Source organism: Kogia breviceps, chromosome 4 (genome assembly GCF_026419965.1).
Source record: "Kogia breviceps isolate mKogBre1 chromosome 4, mKogBre1 haplotype 1, whole genome shotgun sequence".
NCBI classification, from domain to species: Eukaryota; Metazoa; Chordata; class Mammalia; order Artiodactyla; family Physeteridae; genus Kogia; species Kogia breviceps.
This window is the reverse complement of record NC_081313.1, coordinates 168,644,386-168,665,953: the sequence shown is the minus strand read 5'-3', so window position 1 is coordinate 168,665,953 and position 21,568 is coordinate 168,644,386. Positions and strand designations below refer to the sequence as shown.

Below are 21,568 nucleotides of genomic sequence, written 5' to 3'. Positions count from 1 at the left end.
TGGTCAGCCCAGGCTCACCCTTTCTGGTTCCTTGCAGGCCCAGACTGCTCCCTGCCAGACCCCTGCCTCAGCAGCCCCTGTGCCCATGGTGCCCGCTGCTCGGTGGGGTCCGATGGCCGCTACGTCTGCTCCTGCCCACCTGGCTACCAGGGCCGCAGCTGCCGAAGCGACGTGGATGAGTGCCGGATGGGCGGACCCTGCCGCCACGGCGGCACCTGCGTCAACACACCTGGCTCCTTCCGCTGCCAGTGCCCAGCTGGCTACACCGGGCCACTGTGTGAGAGCCCCTCAGTGGCCTGTGCCCCCTCGCCGTGCCGTAACGGGGGCACCTGCAGACAGAGTGGCGACCTCACCTATGACTGTGCCTGCCTTCCTGGTGAGGGAGCTGTACCTAAGGGAGGCAGCAGAGGTGGGGGGACAGCAGGCCAGCCTGGCAATGACCATCCTTGCTTCCTTCCGCCATGCTAGGGTTCGAGGGCCAGAACTGTGAAGTGAATGTGGACGACTGTCCAGGGCACCGATGTCTAAATGGGGGGACGTGTGTGGATGGTGTCAACACCTACAACTGCCAGTGCCCTCCTGAGTGGACAGGTGAGCAGGGGGGCTAGAGGGAAGACCTTGGGTGGGCACGCACCAGGTGACTAGACTGGTGCATCTGTGTGCCACAGGCCAGTTCTGTACAGAGGACGTGGACGAGTGTCAGCTGCAGCCCAACGCGTGCCACAATGGGGGCACTTGCTTCAACACACTGGGTGGCCACAGCTGTGTGTGTGTCAATGGCTGGACAGGCGAGAGCTGCAGTCAGAATATTGATGACTGTGCCACGGCCGTGTGCTTCCATGGGGCCACCTGCCATGACCGTGTGGCCTCCTTCTACTGTGCCTGCCCCATGGGCAAAACTGGTGAGTGGCTGTTTTCCCTGTAGGCAGCAGGGAGCCATTGATGGTTCTTGAGTAGAGGCAAGGATGGAGTCTGACTTGAGTATTAGAATGATTATGCTGGAAGCTAGACTTGGGGCGAAGGATAAGCCTGGGAGAGGCCTGGGAGGATGCTGGCAAACAGTCCAGGGCAAAACCCATGGGAATTTAGAGCTAAACTGTGACTGAGAAAGAGAGGGGAAAAAGTCCAAAGGGAAGTGGCAAAGGTCAGAGAAGGTGTTTGGGACGGGGACTTGGAAATGGAGGGAAGGGTATGTCAGACAGAGGGTACTGCAGAAGCAAAGACTGGACGGTAGGACCTTTTTATAATCAGAAAAAGAATCAATAGATTTAAAAACAATATGTGGATGTTTCCAACTTCAAATGGTTCAAAAAAAAGATAGATACATCTTACAATAGTTGAATCTAGGAGGTGGGTATATGAATAACCTTTTTTTATGTCTGAACTTTTCATAATAAATGATTGGGGGGAAAATAGCTACTAAATACAATGCTGGTTAGTAAAAACAAAAAACAGAACACAAAACCATATTTGGGGGTGTGGGAGCTTTGGGCAGAGCTGGGGGGGATATCTGCCCTTGACCTCTACCTACTCCTTCCCAGGACTTCTGTGTCATCTGGATGATGCCTGCGTCAGCAATCCCTGTCACGAGGATGCCATCTGCGACACGAACCCGGTGAACGGCAGGGCCATCTGCACCTGTCCACCTGGCTTCACAGGCGGGGCTTGTGACCAGGATGTGGATGAGTGTTCCATCGGTGAGGGGGCGCTGTCTGAGAGTAGGGACGGAGGGGAGAGGCTGTTGTCAGCTGCCCACACCTACACCCGCTGTGACTCCTGCACAGGTGCCAACCCTTGTGAGCACCTGGGCCGGTGCGTGAACACACAGGGCTCATTCCTATGCCAGTGCGGCCGTGGCTACACTGGTCCGCGTTGCGAGACCGATGTCAATGAGTGCCTCTCCGGCCCCTGCCGAAACCAGGCCACGTGCCTCGACCGCATAGGCCAGTTTACCTGCATCTGCATGGCAGGTGTGTAGTGGGCGTGGCTGGGGCGGGGCCTGAGGTGGGGAGGCGGGGTGAGAAAAGCCTCAGGCAGGGCCGGCAGGAGAGGGAGCTGGGACGGTGAGGCTGAAGCCTGGGATGAGGTGGAGGCGGAGCCAGAGCAGAATCTTGTGCAAGGTTGCAGGCATGGTCAAGTGGAGTCGGCGGAACCTCAGATGGGCTGGGAGTGGAGTCTGGACACTATGGGGTGGCAATGACATGAGGGCAGGACGACGGTCTGGAGTGATCAAGGCGGGGTCTGCAGGCAGAAATGCACTGATGCGGGGGGTGGGGGTGGGATTGAGGCTGGGCACAAGGCTATGGTGGGCCCTGAGGCTGGGACCTGGGGACAAGACATAGTCTGAGGACTGGAGAGGGCAAGGGCTGGTCTGAAGGCAAGGACCATATGGAGTCTCATAAGCCTTGAACCAGTTGGGGCCACAGCTGAATGAAGGTCCAGCCTGAGTCTAAAAACTGAATCTAGGGTTGGGAGGCGGCAAGGCCAAGGCTCAGGGGAACTGTCTGTAAGTGGGAAGGGGGTATGTCCCCCCTTGCTCTCCCTTCAGACCAGAAGCTAACCCCCATTGCCCTAATCCCCTTCACTCTACCCCCAGGCTTCACAGGCACTTATTGCGAGGTGGACATGGACGAGTGTCAGAGCAGCCCTTGTGTCAACGGCGGGGTCTGCAAGGACAGAGTCAATGGCTTCAGCTGCACCTGCCCCTCGGGTGAGGACTTTGGGCCAGGGAGCCTGAAACAGACGAATCTCTGAAGGGGCAAAGGCTCCAGGATGGGAGCTTATAAGACCCTGTTAGTGGTTACCTATCATAACAGAAACCACCTTATGGAAAACACTGAAATTAATTTAAAACTAAGTAAATGGACTCCCCACCCAAACAAGGCAGCTCTGGTGAGGGGTGACTGCTCTGACCCTATCTGGCCCTCTGTTCCTCCCACATCCCCCACTCCAGGCTTCAGCGGGGCTATGTGTCAGCTGGACGTGGATGAATGTGCCAGCACACCCTGCCGGAATGGAGCCAAGTGCGTGGACCAGCCGGATGGCTATGAGTGCCGCTGCGCAGAGGGTGAGGGAGGGCCAGTGACAAGTTGGCAAGAATCTGGAGGCGGGGCTAGTGGAGGAAGGGGCCAATAATTACCTTGGGGAAAAGTTGGGGGCAGGGCTGCAGCAAGGCAGGACCTCAGCAGGGCCAATGAAAGAGCCAGGAGGCGGAGCCAATGACGGACCCAAGCAGAGGTAAGGCTGGGGGTGAGGCCAAAGGGTCTAGCAGGATAGGTGTGCACTTAACTGGAGGGGTGGGGTCCGACCCCCTACATCCCCAGGCACCTCCCATGTGTCCCCATTTCCAGTGGAGGGTGAGGCAAATCAGGGCTGACAGTGTAAGGATTGGAAGCAGGGTCACGCTAGGGGTGGGATTTAACTGCGGTGGGGTCCTGGCCAGGGACGAGTCTTGGAGCTTGTAGCTGGATGGAATGGAGCTACCTTCAGGGGCAGGGCCTGAACTGAGCCCGCCTCCTGTTGGCTCGATGGGCTGGGCCTGAGGTAGAGCTGAGCCAGGATTGGGCAGAAGCCTCGGCTGTGGGCAGGACCTTGGCCAGTGGGCGGAGCCTGACCCTCTGTCCCCGCAGGCTTCGAGGGCACGGTGTGTGAGCACAACGTGGATGACTGCTCGCCAGACCCATGCCACCATGGGCGCTGTGTGGATGGCATCGCCAGTTTCTCGTGCGCCTGTGCCCCGGGCTACACCGGCACGCGCTGTGAAAGCCAGGTGGACGAGTGCCGAAGCCAGCCCTGCCGCCACGGTGGCAAATGCCTAGACCTGGTGGACAAATACCTCTGCCGCTGCCCTCCCGGCACCACAGGTGGGGCCGGGGGCTGGGCTGGGGCAGAAACAGTACATCTGGTAGGACACAGAGGGTTCGGGAATGGTGCTCCTTGTAGGGCACAGTGGTGGCAATCCCTGTCCTGTTCCCCTTCCCCAGGTGTCAACTGTGAGGTGAACATTGATGATTGTGCTAGCAACCCCTGCACCTTTGGAATCTGCCGGGACAGCATCAACCGCTATGACTGTGTCTGCCAGCCTGGCTTCACAGGTGGGCAAGTGGCTGCCGTGGAATGGAGGTCTTTATAGGGTGAGGGTGAAATCACCCATCTTTCTTGGGCAGGTTTTGCCCCTCTCTTTGCACACTCTGGTCCAACGAGATTATCCACGCTTTGCCCTGAGACAGCGCTTTCTCTCATTGGCGTGTTATCCCCATATTAGCTCACGATTATCCTGGAACATACAGGAAGGTGTTCAGACTCAGGGCTTGAGGTGTTTCTGAGTGGGGCCAGGGTAACCCTTGGTGGAAATGAAAGTGATTTCATATAAGTTTGGGGACAAGGATGATTTGGGGCAAGGTACCTCTGGGTTGAGGAGGTGGGTATCCTAATTTGCACAAGAGATGATGTGTTGTGAAACAAATGAGATTGTCCTTGCTCAAGGGTGTGGCTCTGCTAAATGGGGCAAGGTTGGCCCTCCCCGGTAGGCTCGGCTATCCTCGTTCTGGGACGAGGTTGTCTGCCTGCTCCCCAGGGCCTCTCTGCAACGTGGAGATCAACGAGTGTGCGTCCAGCCCATGCGGTGAGGGGGGCTCCTGCGTGGATGGTGAAAATGGCTTCCAATGCCTCTGCCCACCTGGCTCCCTGCCCCCGCTCTGTCTTCCCCCAAGCCATCCCTGCGCCCAAGAACCCTGCAGTCATGGCGTCTGCCACGACGCACCTGGAGGGTGAGGCCTCTCCCCATCCCCTGATCCCCACTGCTTCCCTGCCCTCCTGCCAGCCCTGACTGCCTCCCCCTTCAGGTTCCGCTGCGTGTGTGAGCTTGGCTGGAGTGGCCCTCAGTGCAGTCAGAGCCTCGCTCGAGATGCCTGTGAATCCCATCCCTGCTGGGCAGGTGGCACCTGCACCAGTGATGGAACGGGCTTCCGCTGTACCTGTCCCCCTGGTGTCCAGGGTGCGTGTCCCCACTTTCCCTCCCCAGGGCTGCCTCCTCCCTTCTTCCTTCTCATTTCCCTTCTGTTCCATTCTCCCTTCCTTCTCTGCATTTATACACCGCCCCCCCCCCTTTTTTTCCTCTCCCATCCCTACCCAGGAGCTTGGGAAGTGGGTATCAAGGTGGGGACCTTGTGGGGGGGAGATGGGAAAATGGAATCTCTCAAGACTGTCTCACTCTGCCTGCCCACTACAGGCCGTCAGTGTGAGCTGCTGTCCCCCTGCACCCCAAATCCCTGTGAGCATGGGGGCTACTGTGAGTCTGCCCCTGGCCAGCTGGCTGTCTGCTCCTGCCCCCCTGGTTGGCAAGGTACATCAGCTGCTTCTTCCTCTTCCTCTCCCTCACCTCCTTTGCAACCTGCTCCATACAGGGTGATGCTGGGGACCCAGAGAGGGAGTCACTCCTGGCCCTGCCTTTTAGGGGAGCTTCCTTCTGGGAAGAAACAGAGCTAGACACAGACACTTGCAGCCTATGTGGTCAGTTCAGAAGAAGAGGAAGGGCTATGGGGTTGGGGAAGCTAGGAATCAGGCTGAGAGTTTTGGGGACAGCCTGGAGGAGCAGACCTCAGTCACAGAATGCATTCGCCACCCTCTGAAACAAGGAGAAGGCGGTTCTGGAACAGTCTGTGCAAAATGCCCAGAGGCAAACTGTTCTCGCCGTCATCCATCTCGGCCTTCAGTTTCTTCCTGAGTGCCAGGTACCCTCAGGCCCTACCCTGCGCCTTCTAACCCGGTGTGTTATTTTACCCCCCACCCCCAGGCTCACGATGTCAGCAGGACGTGGATGAGTGTGCTGGCCCCTCACCCTGTGGTCCCCATGGTACCTGCACCAACCTGGCAGGGAGTTTCAGCTGTACCTGCCACGAGGGCTATAGTGGCCCTTCCTGTGATCAGGACATCGATGACTGTGACCCCAGTGAGTTCAAGGGAGCTCTTGGTTGGGGGGGCGGTGCTGACCTAGGGAACAGGTTCATCAAGCCCCTGCATGTGCCTAGTGCTGTGTTTTCATTTCATCTTCAGAGTTATCTTACTTTCCCCATTTTGCTCATGAAAACTGAGGCCCCAAAGAGGTTAAGTGACTTGCCCAAGGTCATGCAGCAAGTAGAGGGATGGGCTGGGAGAGGACTCTGAAGCCTATATAGATTGCTTCTGGCAGCAAGCAAGTTAGGATTGTGTGTAAAGTATGAGGTAACAGGCCCCTAGGGAGTCTCCAGGAGCACTGCTCAATGGACAAATAATGCAAGCCACATATGAATTAAATTTTCTCTAATAGCCACGTTAAAAAGTAAACAAAGCAAACAAAAACAGGTTTATTTAACCTAATACATTAAAATATTATCATTTCAGTATAATCAATTTAAAATTATGGAGATATTTTACATTCTTTTTTTTTTTTCATACTGAGTCTTCACAATCTGAAATCTGGTGTCTGTTTTATGCTTACAGTACATCTCAAATTGGACTAGCCACATGTCAAGGGCTCAAGAGCCACCTGTGGTCAGTGGCCAGTTTACTGGCTAGCCCAGGTCTGGAGGAGACCTCCTGTGCTGAGCCCAGGACTTAAGCAGACACAACTAGTACTTGGCAGCTCATGGGGACCTGTTTTTGGCTTCTCCAAACCCTCCCCCCTTCCACATGGGCGAGGTTTCCAGATAAGGGAGGGGGTGAGGCCACAGAGGGGACAGAGTTTGATCCCCCTGGCCAAATGTGCCCCTCCCAATTAAGCCTGGTTTTCTCCTAATTCCCCTCTACACAAGACATGGCCAGGTCAGGCTGGACTGACAGGGGGCGAGGTGTGTGACCAGACCTCCTCCTTTCTGACCATAGACCCCTGCCTGAATGGTGGCTTATGTCAGGATGGAGTGGGCTCCTTTTCCTGCTCCTGCCTACCTGGCTTTGCTGGCCCCCGCTGTGCCGGAGATGTGGATGAGTGTCTGAGCAGCCCCTGCGGCCCAGGCACCTGCACAGACCACGTGGCCTCCTTCACCTGCACCTGCCCGCCGGGTTATGGAGGCTTCCTCTGCGAGCAGGACCTACCTGACTGCAGCCCCAGGTGGGTGGGGCCTGTCCTGGGAGTCAGGGACCCTTGGCATCGGATGGGGAGTGGGACCTGAGGAGTGGGGGGACAAGGGGAGTTTTGGCTTGGCACCCACCTCAGGACTCTGACGCCTGATGGGTTAGTGTCCGGGAAGGGGCAGGCCATCTGTTGGGAGGTCACCTTAGGTACCCTGGTCCCTGAGGGAGCCAGGCCAGACCAGGGTGGGGTCTCCACGTGGCTTCCACGTAGCCCAGAAGTACCTGGTATATCGGGGCTAAGGGACAGGACGGGGAGGGGCCTCTGCTGGGACTGCAGCTTCTCCTTGGGGAAGGGGTTTTGCCCACTCAAAGCTAGGAGGTGCCCATGAAGGAGGGTGGGGCCTTCGAGGGGGCGGGGCCTGACGCACCCCTCCTTTCCCTCCAGCTCCTGCTTCAATGGCGGGACCTGCGTGGATGGTGTGAACTCGTTCAGCTGCCTGTGCCGCCTGGGCTACACTGGCGCACACTGCCAACATGAGGCCGACCCTTGCCTCTCGCGACCCTGCTTGCACGGGGGCGTCTGCACTGCCGCCCACCCCGGCTTCCGCTGTGCCTGCCCTGAGGGCTTCACCGGCACGCAGTGCCAGGTGGGTGGGGGTCACTGGAGTCTTTGGGGAGGAGTCTAGAAGGATAGTCTGAGGGAGGGGCCTGCTGGGTACTCTGATTGGGAAGCCTGCCTGGATCCTGGGGGAGGAATCTGGAGAGGTATTGTGGAGGACTCTGGAGGAGAAGCTGGGTCCGTTTTCAAGGGTCCCCAAGAGCGGACACTGTGGCCTTCCTTTCCAGACGCCGGTAGACTGGTGCAGCCGCACGCCTTGTCAGAATGGGGGCCACTGTGCCCGGACCGGGGCCTCTTTCTACTGCCTTTGCCCCCCGGGATGGAGCGGCCGCCTCTGCGACATCCAGAGTCTACCCTGCAGAGAGGCCGCAGCCCAAATCGGTGAGGGGGTGCGCGTGACTGGGTTTGGGGGGCTTGGGAGGGTGTGTATGCACATACTTCCTGGTGGTGTGAGCCGAACGAGAGTGCAACAGAGCATGTAGACGTGGTGGGGATATGTGACTCTGTGACAGCTGGCCAGGACAAGGGTGGGTGTGTGCCTATCACCATGAGACAACCAGGATGTCTGCAACGCTGTGTGTGACCTCGCTGGCGTGAGCTTCGAAGGTGTGTGCGTGTCAGTTTCAGGGGATGTGTGACAACCTGACAGAGTGTGGGTGAGACCTTGGTGACTGAAGCTAGTTGGGGGTGTTGGGTGGTGCTGTGTATGATATGGGCCGGGAGGAGGGAGCTTGCCTGACGCCGCTCTCCTCTGCCCAGGGGTGCCTGTGGAGCAGCTGTGTCAGGCTGGTGGGCAGTGTGTGGACACGGACAGCACCCACCACTGCGTGTGCCCAGAGGGCCACACAGGCAGTCACTGTGAGCGGGAGGCGGACCCCTGCTTGGCCCAGCCCTGCCAGCATGGGGGCACCTGCCGAGGCTACATGGGAGGTTATGTGTGCGAGGTAAGGAGCGCCCAGTGGAGGGGACAGGGGAGCTAGTCACTCCTGGGTGGGTCTGGCTACACATTTCTGTGTGTCTATAGCCTGGTGTGGTGTCTCTCTCTAGGCATGTCTGCATTTTTGCTTCTGTGACTCTGGGTATATCTTTGTGGGTGTCATTCTGGGTAGATCTTAGGGTGTCTCTCTCTGTCTGGGTGTACTTCTTTGGTTGTTTCTTGGACATATCTTTGTATGTCTCTGTGCATGGTGTCTCTTTGCATATGAATGCATGTGCCAGTGTCTGAACGTGCATCTCTGGTTGTGTGTGTCTTGTGTATCTGGGTATCTGGGTGTTTTTCCTGTGGGTCTGTCTTGTGCATTTGTATTGTGTGTGTCCCTTTGCACAGAGTGTATCTGTAGCCCTTGTGCCTGCGTGTCCTTCCATGTCTGGGTGTGTTTCCATGTACTGGGTCTGTTTCCATGTACTGGTTGTGTGTGTGTGTGTGTTTCTGCACACTGGGCATGTCTCTGTGTGTTGGATGACTGCATGTGTCCTTTTGCACTGGGAGTCTCTGTATCTTCATGGCGAGTATCTGTGTCTCTCTGGGCTGAGTGGGTCCCTGCCTCACCCCCACCGCAGTGTCCAGCTGGCTACACTAGTGACAACTGTGAGGATGACATGGACGAGTGTGCCTCCCAGCCCTGCCAGCATGGGGGCATCTGCATTGACCTTGTGGCCCGCTATCTCTGCTCGTGTCCTCCAGGAACGCTGGGTAGGCCAGTGTCAGGGTTGGGGGACAGGACGGGAGGCTGGGTTTCTGACCGCTCCTGACTGCTCCCAACCCGCCCCCTTCCCCTAGGTGTGCTCTGCGAGATTAATGAGGATGACTGTGGCCCAGGCCCACCCCTGGACCCGGGCCCCCGGTGCCTGCATAATGGTACCTGTGTAGACCTGGTGGGTGGCTTCCGCTGCACCTGCCCCCCGGGATACACCGGCCTGCGCTGTGAGGCGGACATCAATGAGTGTCGTCCAGGTGCCTGCCATGCGGCACATACCCGGGACTGCTTGCAGGACCCAGGTGGGGGCTTCCGCTGCCTTTGTCATGCCGGCTTCACAGGTAAGCACGGGAGAGGGGGCTGGCCCGCGAGCCTGCCTATGTTCCCCATTGTGGCTGATCCACGTGCTTCTGCTTGCCCAGGTCCCCACTGTCAGACTGTCTTGTCTCCCTGTGAGTCGCAGCCATGCCAGCATGGAGGCCAATGCCATCCCAGCCCCGGCTCTGGGGGAGCTCTGACTTTCTCTTGCCACTGTGTCCCGGTAGGTGGGGTGGACACTCACATCAAGGTCTCTGGGAGAGGAGTGGGAGTGTGCCCTCATGGGAGGGTGTGGCTTTAGGGGAGAAGATGGATGGGGTTTCTGGGAAATGTTGAAATTACCTGGAGGTTGTGTGTTTGTGTGTGTGTGTCCCTCTGGAATTTGGAGTTGTGGCCTCTTGGGGAAGGCTGGGCTTACCTGCAAGGTGGGGCTCCAGTGCCAAGAGGGAGAGGTTGAGCCAGACCTGGGGAGACTGGAGGGCCAACCTTTCCCAAGTCCTGATCCCCCATATTTCCCTCTCCCTCCCCCTTCAACCCTCAATCCTCTTGTCCACCCTTCCATTTCTCTTTCCCTCCTTCCTCTCTGTCTCCTCCCCTTCTCTCCTTCCATCCCCTGCCCCCGCACTTTTTTTTTTTCTCTCCTTTTCCCCCACCCAACCCACAGCCCTTCTGGGGCCCGCGTTGCGAGCGGGTGGCACGTTCCTGCTGGGAGTTGCAGTGCCCGGTGGGCGTCCCGTGCCAGCAGACGGTCCGTGGACCGCGCTGCGCCTGCCCCCCGGGGCTGTCGGGTCCCGCCTGCCGGGGTTCCCGGGGGTCACCACTGGGAGCCGCCAATGCCAGCTGCGTGACCTCCCCCTGCCTCCACGGGGGCTCCTGCCGCCCGGAGACGCTGGCGCCCTTCTTCCGCTGCGCGTGCGCGCCAGGCTGGGCTGGGCCGCGCTGTGAGATGCCTGCAGCGGTGCCCGAGGCCCCCGAGGAGCCGTCTTGCCCGAGAGCCGCCTGCGAGGCCAAAAGCGGCGACAAGCGCTGTGACCGAGAGTGCAACAGCCCAGGCTGCGGCTGGGACGGCGGCGACTGCTCGCTGAGCGTGAGCGACCCCTGGCGGCAGTGCGCGGCGTTGCAGTGCTGGCTCCTTTTCAACAATAGCCGCTGCGACCCCGCCTGCAGCTCGCCCGCCTGCCTCTACGACAACTTCGACTGCCGCGCGGGAGGCCGGGAGCGCACCTGCAAGTGAGCCGGTCCTCACTCTGTGTCTTGTCTGTCCGTGTGTCACATCTGACCATCCATGGGCCCTGCCTCTCTATCTGCCCATCCGTTTGCCTTGGTCTGTCAGTCAATCCTTAATCTGTCTGTTGGGTCGTCCCTTCACTTGACCCATCTGTTTCTTGGTGTACCGTCTGCCCATCCATGTGTCATTTGTCTGTCTGTCTTCCCATTCCTGTGCCCTGTCTGTCCATCCTTGTTCACTGCCTGTCTGTGAATGTACCCACCTGTCTGTTCATCCGTGTGCTCTTTTGTCTGTTTTTCTGTCTGCCTCTGCACTCCATCTGTCCCTCCCTATGCCCCGTTTGTCTTTCTGTCCATCCATGAATTCCTTTTGTCCCTCTATACACCCACCTGTCTGTCTGAACACCTGCTTGTCCATCCTTGGACCTCATCTGTCCATCTGTCTGTCTCTATGCCAGTCTGTCCATCTGTGTGCCCCACCTGTCCATCCATGTGCCTCTTCTCTCTGTCCTTCTGTCCATTCACACACCCTTTTTGCCCCTCTATAAGCCCACCCATCTGTCCATGCTCCTGCCTGTCTATTCCTGCCCCTCTTCTGCCATCCTCTATGTCTGTTCATGAGCCCTGTCTATTTGTCCTATGCATTCCATCTGTCCATCCCTGTGCTGTGCTCTGTGTGACCCTCTGTGTGTTCCTCTGCCTGGAACCCTCTCCTTACTTTTAGCTTCCTGTTCTCATTCCCACCCTCACTCTCCCCCTTGCTCATTCTGCCACCCTGGCCTTTCTTCCATTCTTCAGATTCCCCAGGCTTGGCCCCACCTCAGGGCCTTTGCACTGGCTCTTCTCTCCGCCTGGAATGCTCTCCTTCAGGAAGCCACATGGCTCCTCCCTCACCTCCTTCAAGTTTTTGCTCAAGCAATGACCTTCTCAGTGAGCTCCTCCCTGGCCACCCACCTCCAGCCTTATTTTTTTCCTTAGCATTTAATTCCATATAGATGTGTGTGTGTGTGTGTGTGTGTGTGTGTGTGTGTGTTTAAATTTAGCCTTTATTGGTGTGTGATCGAAATGCTGTATGTTCTGCTCATTCGTCTCCTTTAATATCTGTCTCCGCCCACTGTAATGCCAGCTCCACGTGGGTAGGGGTTTATGTTGGGGCCATATCCTTAGAGCCTGCAGTAGCGCCCAGCACATAACAGGTGGCTCTCAGTAGTTATTGACTTATTAATAGTTACAAAGCAATGGCTGTGATTGCAGAAAGCCTGATACATTCCACAAGCACGTGGATACATTCCAGTTCTCTGCGCCTGCGCTGTCTCCAGAGTCTGGGTGCTCTGTGGCATCTGCGTGCAGCGGACTTGGAGGCTCCCTTGACTCCGCCCCTCTCTGTCTCCAGCCCGGTGTATGAGAAGTACTGCGCGGACCACTTTGCCGACGGCCGCTGCGACCAGGGCTGCAACACAGAGGAGTGCGGTTGGGATGGACTGGACTGTGCGGGTGAGGTGCCAGCTCTGCTGGCCCGCGGCGTCCTGGTGCTCACTGTGCTGCTGCCGCCGGAGGAGCTGCTGCGCTCCAGCGCCGACTTCCTGCAGCGACTCAGCGGCATCCTGCGCACCTCGCTGCGCTTCCGTCTGGATGAGAACGGCCAGGCTATGGTCTTCCCTTACCACCGGCCTGGTCCTGGCTCCGAATCTAGGAACCGGCGGGAGCTGGCCCCTGAGGTGATCGGGTGAGTTACTCCCCCCGGGGGAGCCGTGGCGCCCACGCAGACGCTAGGCCGGGTGTGGGAAGGGGCACCATTCCTCAGGTCTTGTGCGTTTACTTCCCTTAACATCTGGGAGAGCCTTCTTGGCAATACATACAGCGTCATACAATACATGCATCTCAGTCTTGGCACCGCTGACATTTGGAGCCAGATAATTCTTTGCTGTGAGGGGCTGTCCTGTCTTGTGCACTGTAGGATGTTTAGCAGCATCAGCATCCCTGGCTTCCCTCCCCTAAGATGTGACAACCCAACATGCCTCCAGACGTGGGCGAGGGTCCTTTGGTGGAACAGAAGAGCCCCTGGTCTAGTGCTATTTCCTTCTGGAGAGGCAGGGGTACAGCAGAATGTTTAAGGGCATGTGTAGTTTTTTGTTTGTTTGTTTTAGAAATGGAAAATATACAGCTCTCCTGGTGGTGGCCTGGTAGAGGGGCCAGAAGGGAGATGTGGCTTCTGAGCAGAGTGGGACGTGCCACAGGGAGGAGGGCTGGAGGCTAGAGATGAGGGGCAGGGCCTCTGACGGGGTATGGCTGGGATCGGGGAGATGGAGAGGATAGTTGATGGATGTGCCTGTCCCTGGCTGGGGGGACTGAGTTGCTGGAAGTGTTCTCATCAAGATGAAGACGCAGGGTGAAAACCAGGGGTTACTTTGGGGCTTCCAGAGGGATCTGGGGGTCTCGGAGAGACCCTCAGGAGGCAGTTGGGGTCGGAAGATTGAGAGAAGAAAGAAAAAAGAGTTTGGCAATCGTTGCAGCCATGGGAGGGACACAAAGAAGTGGGGAGAGATGTGGGGACAGAAGGATCATCTGGGGACTCTGAGTCCTAAGGACTGGTTTGAAGGAAATTAGCTCGGAAAAGAGAAGGAGAAGGAACAGCCGGAGACAGGAGGAGAGCCAGGGCTCAGGGCACTGGGTATCCCGAAGAAGGAAAATGTTTGGAGGCTTGGGTCCTGGGAAGCAGAGCCTGAGATGGAGATTCAGATACATGTGATGTATTGGAAGGGTGCTCTCAGTAGACAGGGAATGAAGGAAGTAGTATGGGTCAGGGGAGGAACTGAGGCAGGAGGTAGCCTCAGCCAGGGTCCGGCCTCAGCCTGATCCCTCGGAGAGCTCTGGAGGGTGAATAGCACCTCAAAGTTGGTCCCACCTTGAGACAGGAGGGCCAGCTTTTGTATACCCCACATGAGCCAATCCCTGGCTGAAGGCTTCCCTAAGGGGTGTCACCTCCCAAGTGAAGGGATCCCCACTTTGCTGAGGCCAGAGAGGCAGCTGTCAACTGTTAGAAGCCTATGCTCATAGCAGGCAGGAGATGGATGGACCAGCCTAATAAAGGAGAAGTTGACATGAAAGCAATGACCACTGGAGTCATGGCTCAGAGGACACTGGGGGCCACAGCAAGACTCGTTTTGGGAATTGATAAAGAATTTTAAACGTATACAAAAACAGAGCAGGGTAACGAACGTCTAGGTACCTAGGACCTAGCATTGACAGTTAATGCATATGGCCATTATTATGTCATACGTAGTCCCTTCAATTTGTCCTAGTTCCCATGTTATGTTGAAATAATTTCTAGATAGCATGTCATTTCATATGTAGACATGTTAGTATGTTTCTGCAAAAAATAAGCTCTCTTCTTTAAAACACGATAATATCACGATCACAGTTAAAAAAATAAATATCCTTAATATCACCAAAGGTATAGTAAGTGTATTTTTAAAAAGACTGGTTTTGGGGTTGTGGTGGAGTTGGATGCTAGATAGGGGGCAGTGGTGACGTGGTGAGTCGGGATGCTAGAGCCTGGTGCAGGGGAGTGGGGATGGGGCATGGTGCAGGGCTTGTAGGAGCGCCTGCTGAGCCTGCCTGTCCCTCTGTTGTGTCCCCACAGCTCTGTGGTGATGCTGGAGATTGACAACCGTCTGTGCCTGCAGTCGCCCGAGAATGACCACTGTTTTCCCGACGCCCAGAGTGCGGCGGACTATCTGGGAGCGTTGTCAGCGGTGGAGCGCCTTGACTTCCCGTACCCGCTGCGGGCAGCACGGGGTGAGGGCCAGCCTGGCGGGTGATGAGGGTGGAACTGGGGCTCCCGTGGGGGGGTGGGCCTTGGCCCCTGGTTGAGACCCCCTGCTTCCTGCCCGCAGGGGAACCGCTGGAGCTGCCAGAGCCAAGCGTGCCGCTGCTGCCCCTGCTGGCTGCGAGCGCCGTCTTCCTGCTGGTCATCCTTGTCCTGGGCGTCATGGTGGCCCGCCGCAAGCGTGAGCACAGTACCCTCTGGTTCCCCGAGGGCTTCGCACTGCACAAGGATGCTGCAGCTGGCCACAAGGGCCGGCGGGAACCCGTGGGCCAAGACGCTCTGGGCATGAAGTGAGGACCCTGACTCAGCCCATTCCCTGTCCCTGACTGGGGGGATTTGTGAGCCCTTGAGCCGATCTTGACCTGACTTTGACCTCTGACCCCTCCCTGACCCTAACTTCAGACTCCAGCCTGGACCCCAGTGTTCATCCCCTTGACCACTGACTCGATAATCCCTGGGAATCACCCCTGATGTGTGAGCCTTGGCCCCATTTCCTATGATCCAGTTCCCTCACTCAGATCCTACTCTGACTCTGCCCTGACCCCTCCCTGACCCTAGCTTCTCAGATTTCACCCTGTTACTCAAAATTTGTTCCCATGTGACTACTGATCTCGTGATCCCTGTCTGCATCCCAATCCCTTGCTGGCCCCGTGACCCTATCCTCTATGACCCCCAATATCACCTCTGGCTCTAACACACCCTGACTTCTGACCTCACCTCTGACCCCCTTTCCACCCCAACTCAGTGCTCATTCCCCACGATCCTCAATCCTGACCTTTGCCGTGGGCTTCACCTCCAACTCCCTGGCCTGTCCCTCGAGACTCCAACCCCACCCTGACCTAATCCCTGAATTTACCCCTCTCCTGTCACCCTGTGACCCCCGGCCCCTCTCCACAACCTCCTCGATCCTGGCTACATCTCTCACCTGTTATGAGGATAACTCTATCCTCCATGACCCCTGGCGTCATCTTCTATAACCCCTGCTATATGCCTGGGACCCTCACCTGTCCCACAGCTGACTGCTCTGACCTCTAACCCCACTCCTGTTCTTCCCCAGTTCCACCTTAAGACCCTGGCCGTCACCCATCACAACCCCTGATGGTACCCCCTGCAACTTGACCACATCCTGCATCCCCTCATTGGACCCTGTCTCTTGACCCCGCCCCCTGCCCCTACTGACCCATTGTCCCCTCCCTCCTCCCCCCCCACAGAAACATGGCCAAGGGTGAGAGTCTGATGGGAGAGGTGGCCACAGACTGGATGGACACAGAGTGCCCGGAGGCCAAGCGACTGAAGGTTGTGTCCCCTCCTCTGACCCCTGCCCTCAGGGTCTTGGGTTGGAGCTCGATGGTCAGTGAGAGAGCCCGGAAAATCTCTGCTGTCCCTGGCTCTGGAGAACAGTCACAGCGCTCACCCGATCCTGCTCCTGGCATCTTTCCAGAGGGGATCCCCTGGCCCAGACAGTGACTCTGCTTTCTCTCTGCTGCATCCAACTTAGTCCAGCGTGCCCAGCCTGAGAGCACTTCCAGCTGGTCTTTTCCTGTCCTGGGGCCACAGCTACGGGCCCTGTCTTAGTCAGCTAGGGCTGCCATAATGAAATACCACAGACTGGTGGCTCAAACAGCAGACACTTATCTTCTCACAGCTCTGGAGGGTGGAAGTCCAAGATCAAGGTGCTGGCAGGGTTGGTTCTTGGTGAGGGCTCTCTTCCTAGCAGGTAGAACGTGCTTTCTCACTGTGTCCTCATGTGACCTTTCCTCTGTGCGTGCAGAGAGAGAGAGAACTCTGGCGTCCCTTCCTCTTCTTATTAGGACATTGGTCCTATTGAATTAGGGCTCCACACTCATGATCTTATTTAACCTTAATTACTTCCTTAAAGGCCCTGTCTCCAAATATAGTCATGTTGGGGGATTACGCCTTCAACGTATGATTTTTGGGGAGCAGAGTTCATAACAGGCTCCTGCTAGCATTACTTTGACACTTGCTGAATGTCTTGAATGTACACAAAGCATCTTATTTCATCTTTATGAGGATGCTGTAAAGTAGCTATTGATACACACCTCCATTCTTAGCTGCCTCTCCCCTGCCTTTTTTTTTTTTTTTTTTTGGCTGCACTGTGTGGCTTACAGGATCTTAGTTCCCCAACCAGGGATTGAACCCCAGCCCTCGGCAGTAAAAGCGTGGAGTCCCAACCACTGGACGACCAGGGAATTCCCTCCCCTGCCTATGTTTTAATGTTTGTTGAAATGAAGACATCTATTACAATTGACAGCTAAAGAAATCTGCTTGCCCCAGGCTTTTTTTTTCTTTCTCATCCAATAGTGGGTGTTAAGTATATGGTACAGAATGTAAATGATGGCATTTTAGCATTGCGGAATGCTTGCTTCATCCTTATTTTACCAATGAGCAGCTCAGAGCTCTAATGTGATTTGCCTAGGGTCACAAGCCTACTAAGTGACAGTGTCAGACATTGAATTCACATTGAAGGCTGTCCCATCCTCCATGGCCCTTTCTGGTTAGCTGTCTATCACCTGGCTCTCCTCTTTCATGAAATTGAACTCCCCACCTGGGTCCTTAAGCTCAGGTCTGGCTTGATCAGGCTCTGTGTTTGGTGCAGGCTGTTAAATGCCCAGGCAGGCTAGTTAGGGATATTCTGTCCTGTTTTCATAACATCATTCTTCCCTTCTGGACCATGAGTCTGAAATTTATTGAGCTCCTCTGAGGGGCCCAGGTGCTAGACTCCTGAGGGTAAATCAATACATTTGTGTGTGATTATTTGGTCCTGCTACCTCACGTTCATATTTGTGGTACCACGTGGGAGCCTACGTGGTATCCAGGGCAACTCCCTGCTTCTCAGCTTTCACTCCTTTCCCAGATTAATACTGGGAATTTTATTTTGTTTAAAGATTTATTTTTTATTTATTTATTTATATTTATTTTTGGATGCGTCGGGTCTTAGTTGTGGCACTCGGGATCTTCGTTGAGGCATGCGGGATTTTTCACTGCGGTGCGCAGGCTGTTCGTTTTGGTGCGTGGGCTTCTCTCGAGTTGTGGCGCTCAGGCTCCAGGGCGCGTGGGCTCTATAGATGTGGCGCGTGGGCTCTATAGTTGTGGTGCGTGGGTTCCAGAGCGCGTGGGCTCTGTAGTTTGTGGCACGTGGGCTCTAGTTGAGGCGTGAGAGCTCAGTAGTTGTGGCATGCGGGCTAAGTTGCCCCAAGACATGTGGGATATTAGTTCCCCAACCAGGGATCGAACCCGCGTCTCCTGCATTGTAAGGCAGATTCTTTACCACTGGACCACCAGGGAAGTCCCAATACTGGAAATTATTATTATTGCAGGATCCCTCTACTCCCACATTTCTTTAACCAGTGATTTGGAATTTCCAGAATACAAGTTTTGCATTTCTTCTGTTGAATTTAATTTTAAAGTTTTTTGTTCTTTTTGATACTGCTGTCAATAGAGTTGTTCTCTTAATTTCATTTTTGGTATGTTCCTATCTAGCGTATAGACAGGTGTGTGCTGGCAGGTGTTATGCTCTGTGTCTCTTCCTTTTTTTTAAATTAAAAAAATTTATTTATTTATTTTATTTTAAATTTTTTGGCGGCACTGCACGGCATGTGGGATCTTAGTACCCTGACCAGGGATCGAACCCGCGTCCCCTGCATTGGAAGTGCGGAGTCTTAACCACTGGACTGCCAGGGAAGTCCCCTCTGTGTCTCTTCCTTGATCACTACCGTGGGTTCCCAGACCCTCTGCCCTTCTAACCCGGATTAAAATCCCAGTTCTTCCTCTTATGAGTTCTCTGAGCTCCAGTACATCAATTTCCCATTTCCTTATCTATAAAAGAAGCAGGATGTTAATGGTTTCTTGGGGCCATGTGTGCATCTCCATGAGAGAAACCTGTGGGAATGCCCAGACTGTCCCTCTAACTGTGTCTCCCAGCCCCTTGTGAGAACCTGGGTCCTTGTGCCTCCAGGTAGAGGAGCCTGGTGTGGGAGCTGAGGATGCTGTGGATTGCCGCCAGTGGACTCAACACCACCTGGTTGCTGCCGACATCCGTGTGGCACCAGCCATGGCATTGACGCCACCACAGGGCGATGCAGATGCTGATGGCATGGATGTCAACGTGCGTGGTCCAGGTCAGGCATCCCTCCCTCCAGGATGCCCTTTATCCATCCTACTCATGAGAGGTTGCATCTGGGTCTGTTTCTGGGGAAAGCTGGGTGTGTCTGGGTGTCCGTCTGTGGGGGTGTGTGTTAATCAGGACTCTTGGTTGTAAGTTTTAATAGCCCAACTCAAGCTAACTTAAGTAAAACAGCTGCTTTACTGGCTCTTGTAAATGGAAGCTTCAGGCACATTTGGATCCAGGACTCACCACCTCTTGGCTCCACAGCCCAAGTAGGCATTTTCCTGCAGGCACTGATAGCTACAGGTGGGACAGGCCTTACAAAATCTTTTTCCCATATGTACCAGCAAAAGTCCCAGGATGAGTTCTGATTGGATGGACATACCCATTCCTGAACCAATCAGTGTGGCCTGGGGCCTGAAATATGCAGATTGACAGGCCTGAGCTATATTCCTGTCCTTGAAGGAAGGATTTGGCTTTATCTAGGGCTTGAGGATGGAGAATGGGGTGCAAGTAGCCTCCTAAGGGAAACAAGAGCAAATGCTCATGAAGAGTATAGCAGACCATGTTCTCTGGATCCTCTTGGATTTGTCTTTGCCACATTTTGGGATATGCCTTCCCCGGCTCTGTTTTGCTTTTGCTCCCAATGACCAGGACCTATGGCTCTCTTTTGAAGCCCTTCAGGCTACCGGGGCCTGAGGTGCTTGGTATTTTATGTCCCTGGGGGCAGCTCCTGACCAGTGGATGCAGGAGTATGAAAGGCTCAGCTCCTTTGACTCAAGCTGGATTACAACTCTGGGGTACAGCTCAGCTTCCACAGTCCCCGTTTGGGATCAGGCTGAAATAACTCTCCAGGCATTTGCCCAAGGTTGCACACTTGTTTGACTTCCTCCCTCCCTCGTTCTGTGTCCCCTACTACCTAGGAGCCCTTCTGTGACAAATCACATGCCCATGAATCCTCATCCAGGGTTGGCTTCTGGGGCACCTGACACAGGTGTGTGTGTGATGGGAGGATTTGCCATTCCCTCTTGTGTTTCCACATGTCCCACTTCCTCCTAATGCAGTGCCCTCAATCGTATTCCCCAGAAAGGCCCTGTGCCCACCTCCCTTGTGACACACTCCTGGTCCCTGCAGATGGCTTCACCCCGCTAATGCTGGCCTCCTTCTGTGGGGGGGCCCTGGAAGCGATCCCGGCCGAGGAGGACGAGGCAGAAGACACGTCAGCCAGCATCATCTCAGACCTTATCTGCCAGGGGGCGCAGCTTGGGGCTCGGACCGACCGCACGGGTGAGACGGCCCTGCACCTGGCTGCCCGCTATGCCCGGGCTGATGCGGCCAAGCGGCTGCTGGATGCTGGGGCAGACACCAACGCCCAGGACCACTCAGGCCGCACCCCCCTGCACACAGCCGTCACTGCTGATGCCCAGGGTGTTTTCCAGGTGAGATGGGCTTGCCTCTTTGGACTTCAGAGCTGGGACAGGCATCAGACCAACCTGGGTTCAAGCCCTGGTTCTGCCTTTCAGAGCTCATCTTTCTCATTTGTAAGATGGGGATATATGGGAGTACAGTTTCTGACAAGAAGCTATTCCCTGAACCTCATCAGTTCCATGGGGTGTATTGGTTGGGGTCCTCAGAGGGCTTAGAGGTGCTTCTCGTCCCTTTGTTCTTGCCCTGACTCCTCCTGCTGCGCCCCATCTCCCTTAGATTCTCATCCGGAACCGCTCCACAGACCTGGATGCCCGCATGGCAGACGGCTCCACAGCACTGATCCTGGCGGCCCGCCTGGCAGTGGAGGGCATGGTGGAAGAGCTCATCGCCAGCCATGCTGATGTCAATGCTGTGGATGAACTTGGTAGGCTGTGGGGGGTAGTGGTGGGTGGGGGCTGAGAGGGTGTCATCTGAACCCTGACTGTTGGTGTGAACTCACACCCACACTGACACCCAGTCGGTGAAACTCGTGTACTCATAACAGGGTTTCAACATGGACCTACACTCATGCATTAAAAAAAAAAAAATGGCGCCCATTACCCATACTGTGTGGCAGTGGTTCAGGAAAAAGGTGCCCTTCCCAAGACACTTCCCTTCCATCTGCTTTGTTAGAAGAACTTACTCTGGTGCCATCTGCTGGATAACTGGTGTAATAAATTTGCAAATCAGCCAGATCTATAGGTGAGGGCCGCTCCGTCCTTGGAGGTGGCTTGCTTGCACAACAGTGACCTGCCCATGTGTCTAGAGAACCTCATACAGCTGTAGACACACTCGGACTCTTAGAAACATCCTTTGGAGCAGGTGTTCTCAATCTCAGCAACATTGACATGTGGGGTTGGATCATTCTTTGTGGTGGGGGCCGTCCTGCGTAGTGAAGGATGATTTTTTTAAATTTATTTATTAAAAAAATTTTTCTTATTTTAAAATTTCTATTGGAGGATAGTCGATTTACAGTGTTGTGTTAGTTTCAGGTGTACAGCAAACTGAATCAGTTATACATATACGTGTATCCACTCTGTTTTAGATCCTTTCCCATCTAGGCCATTACAGAGCATTGAGTAGAGTTCCCTGTGCTATACAGGAGTTCCTTATTAGTTATCTATTTTATGTATGATAGTATGTATGTGTGAGTCCCAGTCTCCTAACTTATCCCCCCCCCTTGTCTGCCTGGTAACCATAAGTTTGTTGTCTACATCTGTGGCTCTATTTCTGTT

At 55.4% G+C, this 21,568-nt stretch overlaps 1 protein-coding gene across 2 annotated transcripts in view; it reads left to right on the top strand.

The window, feature by feature from the left end:
• NOTCH3 (notch receptor 3) overlaps positions 1-21,568 on the top strand; it is a 33,151-nt gene that overhangs the window by 6,299 nt on the left and 5,284 nt on the right. Inside the window, exons 4-31 of one of the 2 annotated variants that reach the window (XM_059063205.2) lie at positions 38-376; positions 469-591; positions 669-902; positions 1,542-1,697; positions 1,785-1,970; positions 2,597-2,710; positions 2,954-3,067; positions 3,630-3,863; positions 3,984-4,094; positions 4,577-4,769; positions 4,845-4,996; positions 5,231-5,344; positions 5,795-5,950; positions 6,862-7,087; positions 7,496-7,697; positions 7,897-8,050; positions 8,429-8,613; positions 9,230-9,362; positions 9,450-9,707; positions 9,789-9,907; positions 10,349-10,914; positions 12,305-12,637; positions 14,555-14,709; positions 14,808-15,030; positions 15,952-16,036; positions 18,717-18,879; positions 20,001-20,305; positions 20,571-20,718. In XM_059063205.2, the coding sequence (XP_058919188.1) occupies positions 38-376; positions 469-591; positions 669-902; positions 1,542-1,697; positions 1,785-1,970; positions 2,597-2,710; positions 2,954-3,067; positions 3,630-3,863; positions 3,984-4,094; positions 4,577-4,769; positions 4,845-4,996; positions 5,231-5,344; positions 5,795-5,950; positions 6,862-7,087; positions 7,496-7,697; positions 7,897-8,050; positions 8,429-8,613; positions 9,230-9,362; positions 9,450-9,707; positions 9,789-9,907; positions 10,349-10,914; positions 12,305-12,637; positions 14,555-14,709; positions 14,808-15,030; positions 15,952-16,036; positions 18,717-18,879; positions 20,001-20,305; positions 20,571-20,718 (5,481 nt within the window). The remainder of the gene's footprint in view (positions 1-37; positions 377-468; positions 592-668; positions 903-1,541; positions 1,698-1,784; positions 1,971-2,596; positions 2,711-2,953; positions 3,068-3,629; positions 3,864-3,983; positions 4,095-4,576; positions 4,770-4,844; positions 4,997-5,230; positions 5,345-5,794; positions 5,951-6,861; positions 7,088-7,495; positions 7,698-7,896; positions 8,051-8,428; positions 8,614-9,229; positions 9,363-9,449; positions 9,708-9,788; positions 9,908-10,348; positions 10,915-12,304; positions 12,638-14,554; positions 14,710-14,807; positions 15,031-15,951; positions 16,037-18,716; positions 18,880-20,000; positions 20,306-20,570; positions 20,719-21,568) is intronic. The other variant, XM_067032352.1, reaches the window with a different exon arrangement.